Below are 8,723 nucleotides of genomic sequence, written 5' to 3' on the forward strand. Positions count from 1 at the left end.
TGCCAATCTGCTCTGCCATTAACCTTCAGTTTACTGTGTAAATAAACTATTTACGAGTCTCTGTGCTGTGTTTGAGTTCAATCCTCATCTGGCATAACAGATATAGTACGGTCTGCCAGAGAGCTGTTCTAGAAAGTTTGTAAGGATTTCTACATTATTTGGAGATCTTTACTAGCTGAAATCCTTGAGCTTGGTTAGTACTTCTGCCATATTACTAACTATATTATTGACCTGGCACTCCAGAATACCTCAGAGAATACCATGACATTACCATCATGATAAAGTATACAAAACAGTGATATTTTAAATGGAATTTATTTGTATGAGTGAGAATACGGACAATTACTATATTATAGTTTAGCTTTTTTCTAATTGGCTTAGCACAAGCAAAAGAAACTTGAAATCTGTCATAGATGTAAGATAACCAATAAAGCTCTTTTAAAAGATTGTTTAAACTAGGAGGTAATAAGAAGAGCAACTGAACTGAGGGGAGGAGAATCAAATCACAGAGAGAAAGAAGAGAGGAAGAGAAACCAACACAACAAACAATCTATGTCATAACAGTGCTGCAGTGCAATTATGCAAGAACACCTCTTTTGTATTGTGCAAAAAAAAAAAAAAATCTATATATATGTATATATATTGGTTTGTTTCTTAATATCATAAGGATTGACAATGCTGTGACATTACATCTGAACGTAATAAATTATCATTATCATACCGAATGACTATCACATGTCCATTTATCTCATAATTTATGGAGCTCCAATCAAACACATTTCCCTTTGGTGCACGTTCCTTATTCAAATATAACGGCATAATCTGGTTTCCTGAGAGAACATAATCCCACATGTTCACATCTGTAATTTCTCCTATAAAGCTCTGCTCTGGGTCAAATATGTCCAGTAAAATATCAGGGTCCTGGCCGAGCAGAACGGTGCCACCAGGACGGATTTGACGACCTTTTCTATAATCCTGGGATCCATTGTGACGTCCATCCACCCATAAGGCCGCAAGACCAGTTGCTGAGTCCCAGGTGACGCACAGGTGGGTCCGTAAATTGGTGAGTGGTGGCAGTCGGAACAACACTCCATCCATGCTAGATTGAATATAGAGTGACACGCGGCCATCTTTTTCTTTCCAAAGGTTAAGTTCGTCACACTCTTGTGTGCGATAGGCAAAGAGAATGAACTCCCTCCCATCCTGTAGCTCCATCGCAACATGCATGCATAGTGTAAATGCAGAGAGCCCCAGTGGTTTTGTAGGAAAGAGTTTAACAAAGCTGGAATTGGACTTGCTTGGAAATAGAAGCACTTTACCACCAAGACCCACTGCAAGAAGAACAAAAGAAATAACTACTAAATCAAACACAAATGCATAATCTAAAATAGACAAGCAAAACTAATGTAGTTTTGATTTATTACTATAAAATGCGATACCTTCAGTAGCTTCACCGGTCAGAGAGCGCAGACAGAAAAATAAAAACGCTGGTATCAGCATCTTGCTCCAAAAATTGGCCCCATTCACTTCCATTTTAAGTGCCTCACTGTAACCTTGATATTTGCTTTTCTTTTTAAAGAAAAGAAAGGACAAGTTGAAATAAATTTTTGTGGTAATCGACATTATGCCACAAATGCTGTCAATTGAACTTAACTTGTATTGAACCCGGAATACTCATTTAATTCCATTTTCCTGTGCTTTAGCGTGCAACTTCTTCATTGTTATTAAAGTTGCATTGCAAATAAATGACACAAAAGGTTTCGGTTGCACTTTATTTTACAGTACGTGTTCTTTCTGAATACTTACAGCATACGTACCCAAGAAAGTACGAGTAATGTAAAGTAACTACATGTACTTAATATGAATTAAAGTTGGGGTTGGAGTTAGGTTTAGTACCTAGTAATTACTGTAGTTGATGTAATTACTTAGTACATAAATGTAGAACAGTACTGTAAAATAAAGTGCTACCAAGGTTTCAGATCAGAGTACTTACCATGTACAACAGACTGATTATCAGAGGTAAGTTCAGTTCAGATCAACTGTGACAAAACGTTGCAAATCAAAAGATCTTGCTAATCGAGTAGGTATCAGTTACTGCTCTCTTCCTTTTCTACTGATGTCTCCACTGCAAAAACATGATTTTGTGATGGAGATTTTTTTGAAGGAAGTGTGTGAAAACAGGAAACGTTTATGTGGACAAAATGTCTATCTGATATGAAGCAACAATGATGACTGCATTGAGGATCAAGGGCCAGACTGGTTTTGTAGCTGTTTTTATATATTGACATTTGATGCAAATAACTAAAACAATAACATGAACTGTCTCCTTATGTTATCTGCTTAGAAACAGACGTTTTACTTAGTGATAAGTCAAAAATTCCTTGTGTGTGTGTGAGCATATCTGTGCAATAACAATGTGATATCTGATGGTATCAGATGATAATACCATGGTACATTGAAGCACCATAAGTATACAGAGTGGTTTATATATATCAGAATGAGCTTTATTGCCAAGTATGCTTACACATACAAGGAATTTGTTTTGGTGACAGAATCTTCTAGTGCACAAACATGACAAAACGGAGATAATAAACAAAAAATAAATAAATAAATAAATACATAAATAAATAAAAAGCGAACAGAAAATATAAGTATATAAATAAATACACAATAAGACAAAAATATATATACATATGTACAAATACAAATCTGTTATATACAGATAGTGCAAGGGAATGAAATGGCAGAAGAGGAAGGATATGTTGGATAAAGTAAATTGACTAAGCTGTGTATTGCGCATTAATTATTGCTCAATGGGGCAGTTTTAACTGTTCATGAGATGGATAGCCTGAAGGAAAAAACGTGCCTGACGGTTCTGGTGTTCACTGCTCTGTAGCGCCGGTCAGAAAGCAACAGTTCAAAAAGGTAGTGGGCTGGGTGAGTGGGGTCCAGAGTAATTTTGTCTGCCCTTTTCCTCTCTCTGGAAGTGTATATTTCTTGAGGGGAGGGAAGGGGGCAAACAATAATCCGCTCAGGAGTCCGAACTGTCCTTTGTAGTCTTCTGATGTCTGATTTCGTAGCTGAATCAAACCAGACAGTTACTGTAGTGCAGAGGACAGACTCAATGACTGTTGAGTAGAACTATATCAGCAGCATCTGTGGCAGGTTGAACTTCCTCAACTGGCGAAGGAAGTACAACCTATGCTGAGCCTTTTTCACAATTTCGTACAGGTGCTGGAAATGAATTTCCCCAGTCTCACTAACTGCTGCCTATCTGTCAGAAAGCTGGTGATCCACTGACAGATAGAGGCGGGAACAGAGAATTGGTTTAATTTAGTCCAGAGGATAGCTGGGATGATGGTGTTGAAAGCCGAACTGAAGTCTACAAAAAGGATCTTTGCATATGTCCCTGGTCTGTCCAGATGTTGCAGGATATGATGCAATCCCAAGTTGACTGCATCATCCACAGACCTGTTTGCTCGATAAGCAAATTGAAGGGGATCCAGAAAGGGTCCAGTGATGTCCTTCAGGTGGGCCAACACCAGTCTCACTTCATGACCACAGACGTTAGAGTGGCATGTCTGTAGTCATTAAGTCTTGTGATTTTGGGTTTCTTTGGGACAGGGATGATGGTGGAGCATTTGAAGCAGCAGGGAACTTCACACTGCTCCAGATCTGTGTGAAGATGGCGGGGCAGCTGGTCAGCATAGGATTTTATACAAGTGAGTGAAACACCACCTGGGCCCTGTGCTTTCCTTGTCTTTTGTTTCCGGAAGACCTGGCACATATCCACTTCACAGATCTTAAGTGCAGGTTGAGTAGCATGAAGGGGCTGGTTGCATGAGGTGTTGATGTTTGTGTGAAGTGAAGGTCAGAACAGGTGTGGGGTGTGAGAATGTGCTTTTCAAATCTACAGTAAAACACATTCAGGTCGTCAGTCAGATGCTGATTCCCTACAGTGTTGGGGGATGGTGTCTTGTAGTTAGTAATGTCTTTCAGGCCTCTCCACACTGATGCAGGGTCTTCTCATTGTAGTTTCTTTTAGCCACTCTAATCTTTTTTGTCAGTGTGTTTCTGGTCTGTTTGTACAAGATTTTATCCCCAATTCTATAAGCATCCTCTTTGGCCTGACGAGCTGCCTGAGTTTTGCTGTAAATCATGTGTAACAAAGGTTAAGGATGGGAAAGGAGGAGGCAGGAACCGGCTGATCAGTCAAAATAATGTTTAATAAGAACTTAAACAAAAAGACACACAAAACACAAATGCACACATGGCAGCTGCATGTGGCTCTCTCTCTCTGCATTTATCCCTCTCCTCGGCTGATTAGCCCAATTGGGGGCCAGGCGTGCATAGTCACACCCCAGCCCTGCCCTCCTCCTCGTCACACCATGGTTTGTCATTGTTGAACGTTAAATAAATGCACATATTCTCACAGAAACTAATATATGATGTCCCAGTATCTGTGAGCTCATCCAAATTGGTGTCTGCAGCTTCAAAAACACTCCAATCAGTGCAGTCAAAACAGGCTTGTAGTTCCAGCTCTGTTTCATTGGTCCATCTTTTTACAGTCTTTACTACAGGTATAGCTGATGGTTGGAAGATTTGCCTGTAGACTGGAAGAAGATGAACCAGACAGTGATCAGAGTGTCCCAAAGCTGCTCTAGGGGCAGAGCGATATGCACCCTTAATGTTGTGTAGCAGTGATCCAGTATATTTCTGTCTCTGGTGGGGCATGTAATGTCTGTTAAAATCACCGAGAACAATAATAAGTGAGTCCAGGTATTGCTGTTCTGTGTCTGTGATCTGATCAGCCAGCTGTCACAGTGCTGCGCTCACACACGCTTGTGGAGAAATATAAACACTCACCAGAATAAACAAGGAAAACTCCAGGGGCGAGTAGAAAGGCTTACAGTTGATAAAGAGCGCTTCAAAATTAGAACAGCACATCATCTTTAACGTTGTACACCAACATTCATTGATGTCAAAGCATGTTCCATCGCCTCTCATTTTACGCGTTAACTCTGCAATGCGATCCGCTCTGAACAGCTGAAAGCCCGGAGATGTAACGCACTGTCCGTGTCATATATATATATTTTTTAGAAATAACATTTAGAAATGTTTTGACATTACAAAATATACATTAACTACTTCAAATCCAGTGTGATACATCTGAAGAAATTTTTTTTAATCAATATTTATGTGAAATGTTATTGTGGCAGCGGGGGCGTGGTCAAGCATCTCTCTGGAGAGAGAGAAAGCGGTAAGGGCGCTTACACCTGAGCTAAATTATGTCTAACACCTGTCTCTAATTTCAGTGAGCATGGGGAGAGCGACATAAAAGAGCCACGCCGCCAGTAGATGAGAGAGAGCCTGGGTCCCCAGAGTTATTACTGTGAAGCTGTTTATTATTGTGACACTGATCATATTGTGAAGCTGAGAGTTTATTATTGTGAAGTTGAAGAGATTATTATTGTGAAGCTGAGATCAGTGTGGTCATTAAAAAGCCTTACCTGTGAGTAGAGGAACCTGCCTCCCGTGTCCTCCTTAACGACTGTCCACTACAGTTATTTAAATATAACATAATATAAAATGCATATTAACATCTAATGTGAGAATTACTTTTAATTTGAATGAATTTCCTATTACTCATAACTGCTCATTGCAACTTGTGGTTAAAATGTATGAAACCAACATATTCTTTTTCAACTAAAAATAAAAATAACTGGATAATGCAAGAATACAACATTAATACATCTACTATGTTTTAAAGCAAAATCTATTCTATTGACTCTCATGAACTGCCGAATGTTATTGCGTGAATACACTGCAAGCTGATTCAGTATCAGATGGCTGCAAAGTAAAATGTGGATTATTTCCTCTTTCAAGCCCTATTTAGACTAATGTGTGCATGAACTTTTGCTTTCGCAACACACCCTTTAGGCAGTAGTACCTTTCATTTGTTATGTTTGTTACATCTTTTATGTCTGTTTTGTACAGGAATGTGTGTGTGTGTCTGTGTGTGACTATTTGTGTTCGTGTGTACACATTGTGATAGTTTTAGTGTTCCATTTATGCTTAGAGACTCCTTTTAATAGTTTTAACATGTTAAAACATTGTTTATTTTCTTGGAAATTGTGATCTTGTGTAGGATTGCTCTAGCAAACCTCCTACCTGTAAGTAAAAGATGGGTCTGCAAGACTTCTTGAGCTGTTCTATAAATATTGAAAGGGCATCTATAGCATCTGGAGCTCTTTACAGCAGAAATACTTCAGCTTGGTAAGAATTTAGTCTGCAGAAATTTACATTTTGCATGCATGTGGTATTTCAGCCTTCTATTTAGGTGTTTCACAAAACATTTTGAGCAACTGTGGCACAAAAAGGTTAAATGTGACTTGGAACAGAAACAGAAGTCTGTGTTAATGAGCCGCCCTTTCACCACATTTCATAGATGGCCAGTCATGTTTAGCCTTGTTGAGCCACAGTTGCTCAACAAGGCTAAACATCCATAAAGACACTAAACTTTTTTCTTTACTTCTACTTTCACAAATTATGTCAAATCTTAGCATTGGTGATGCTCAGAAAATTTTATTGGTTTTATTAACTCTGTATGTCATAGACTTAACACAGATTGACACAGATGTGTGTGTGTGTGTAAGTGACATTACAACTGAACATAATCAATTATCTTCCACCACTAGCACTTCTCCTTTTATCTCATATTCCATGGTTTTCCAATCCAACACATTACCGTTTGGCGCGCTTTTCTGTTTTAAATATAATGCCCTAATCTGGTTCTCTGAGAGAACATAATCCCACATGTTCACATCTGAGATATCACCTACAAAGCTCTGCTTTGCGCTAAACTTGCCCAGAAAATTATCAGGGTCCTGGCCGAGCAGGACGGTGCCATCACGATTGACTATAAAACCTTTTCTGTACACCTGATATCCACTGCGTTGTCCATTAAACCAAAAGGCAGAAATACCAGTCTCTGAGCTCCAGGTGAAGCACATGTGAGTATGTAGAGATGAGGAAGGAGGCCAATTGAACAACACTCCATGATCACTAGACTGAATATAGAAGGACACACGGCCGTCTCTCTCATGCCACACATTAAGCTCGTCATAATTTGGTGTACGGTAGGCAAAGAGAATAAAGTCCCTCAAGTTCCGATCCTCAGATGCAACACGCATACACAGAGTGAATGCTGAAAGCATCATTGGTTTTTTAGGAACAAGTTTAACATAGCTGTCATCTGTCTTGGCTGGAAACAGAAGCACTTTACCATCAAGACCCACTGCAACATAAAAATTTGAAAATAAACTGCTAATAAAAACAACCATGCATACATCCTTTAGAAAAGTTAAGCAAAGTCCTGCTTTGGAAATGCAACAATGTGTAACATGTTCTTTAATAAGATAAAATGTGGTACCTTCAGTGGCTCTTGGGGTGAGAGAGAGCATGAGGAAAAGGACAATTGCAGAGAGCAGCATTCTTCTGCAGGTCTCAAGAAAACTGATAAATAGTAACAGCAAAAGATTTATAACTCCCTAAATAATTTGGCAATTAGTGCCACTGGATTCAAATGATGACTAGTTTCAAATGAAATTTCATACTCATTTTCTTAAAGGAATATTCTGGGCTCAATACAAGTTAAGCTCAATCAACAACATTTGTGGCAAAATGCTGATTACCACAAAAAGGCAAAAATCTGGATTACGGTGAGTCACTTACAATGGAAGTGAATGGGGCCAATCCATAAACTTTAAAATACTAACTACTTCAAAAGTACAGCCACGAGACATAAACAATATGTGTTAACATTATTTTAATGTTATAAAATCACATACTAACCTTTTCTTTGTAAAGTTATAGCTAATTTGCCATGACAACGTAATGCTGTAAACCCTAAAATTCTAAGACGACCATAAAAATAACAATTTAAACTTTAAAGCTGAAATAATACACAAGTTTTAACAGATAAATTATAAGCTTCACATTTCTGCCTTTAAACCCTCCAAAAGTTGTCCCCATTGACTTCCATTGTAAGTGTCTCACTGTAACCCAGGTTATTGCCTTTTTGTGGTAACTTGTATTGAACCCAGAATATTCCTTTAGGCAGATATCCAGTATTCTTAAAGTCTGAACATTTTCAATGACTATGTTTGAGCCATTCAATAATCAATAATCAAATAATGTTGTTGTCACAACATTTCATGAATAATATGCATGATATTTCACTTTTTCAAAGATAACAAAAATGGCACAAGAGGTTCAAAATCTGAATACTCACTAGGTTGTTTCAGTTCAGTTCTGTTCAGATCAACTGTTTGGTAATGATCATGGCCATCATGAGAACTTAAATACATCAGGGGTTGAGCTCAGATTCAGGTAGGAGGTTCCAGAGGAATCCACCCTTGCCATCTATATTTTCTCTTTTTTCAAGTCAACCAGAAAACGGGGAGTCAAAATGACATCTAAAACAATTTTAACAGCATGCTTCTACTGTAATAATTAATATGCATGCTGGTTTTATAATGGAAAGACTACATGGAAAGTCTGTAAGGCTGTTCTTTCCAGTTTTGTTCAAGGTTTTTCAATCAAATTTTTTCAATTAATGTCCAATGAGTGAAAAGATAATATTTGGGGTAAAAAGCCCCCCTGTTGCAGGGGCTAAAGGCCCCTATTTAACACACTGTTTTTTCTTAAGTGGGGCAAATAGA

General features: G+C 38.4%; 2 protein-coding genes across 2 annotated transcripts; both read right to left on the reverse strand.

Moving 5' to 3' along the window:
• Positions 1–315: 315 nt before the first annotated feature.
• Positions 316–2,162, reverse strand: LOC127434689 (pentraxin fusion protein-like). The gene is made up of 3 exons (XM_051687604.1): positions 1,994–2,162; positions 1,440–1,569; positions 316–1,331 (listed from the first exon to the last, which is right to left on the reverse strand). Exons 1-3 carry the CDS (start codon positions 1,994–1,996, stop codon positions 661–663), a joined length of 804 nt encoding a protein of 267 aa, XP_051543564.1. The 5' UTR covers positions 1,997–2,162; the 3' UTR covers positions 316–660.
• Positions 2,163–6,576: 4,414 nt separating this feature from the next.
• Positions 6,577–8,431, reverse strand: LOC127434691 (pentraxin fusion protein-like). Its single transcript, XM_051687605.1, has 3 exons — positions 8,294–8,431; positions 7,433–7,515; positions 6,577–7,297 (listed from the first exon to the last, which is right to left on the reverse strand). The coding sequence occupies exons 2-3, from the start codon at positions 7,491–7,493 to the stop codon at positions 6,678–6,680; spliced, it is 681 nt and encodes a 226-aa protein (XP_051543565.1). The 5' UTR covers positions 7,494–7,515; positions 8,294–8,431; the 3' UTR covers positions 6,577–6,677.
• Positions 8,432–8,723: the final 292 nt, after the last annotated feature.

Source organism: Myxocyprinus asiaticus, chromosome 44 (genome assembly GCF_019703515.2).
Source record: "Myxocyprinus asiaticus isolate MX2 ecotype Aquarium Trade chromosome 44, UBuf_Myxa_2, whole genome shotgun sequence".
NCBI lineage: Eukaryota > Metazoa > Chordata > Actinopteri > Cypriniformes > Catostomidae > Myxocyprinus > Myxocyprinus asiaticus.

Coding starts and splice junctions, on each gene's coding strand:
- LOC127434689 (XM_051687604.1), bottom strand. Junction 1,332..1,439: donor GACCGGTGAAGCTACTGAAG/GTATCGCATTTT, acceptor TTCTTCTTGCAG/TGGGTCTTGGTGGTAAAGTG.
- LOC127434691 (XM_051687605.1), bottom strand. CDS start 7,493: ATGCTGCTCTCTGCAATTGTCCTTTTCCTCATGCTCTCTCTCACCCCA. Junction 7,298..7,432: donor CACCCCAAGAGCCACTGAAG/GTACCACATTTT, acceptor TTTATGTTGCAG/TGGGTCTTGATGGTAAAGTG.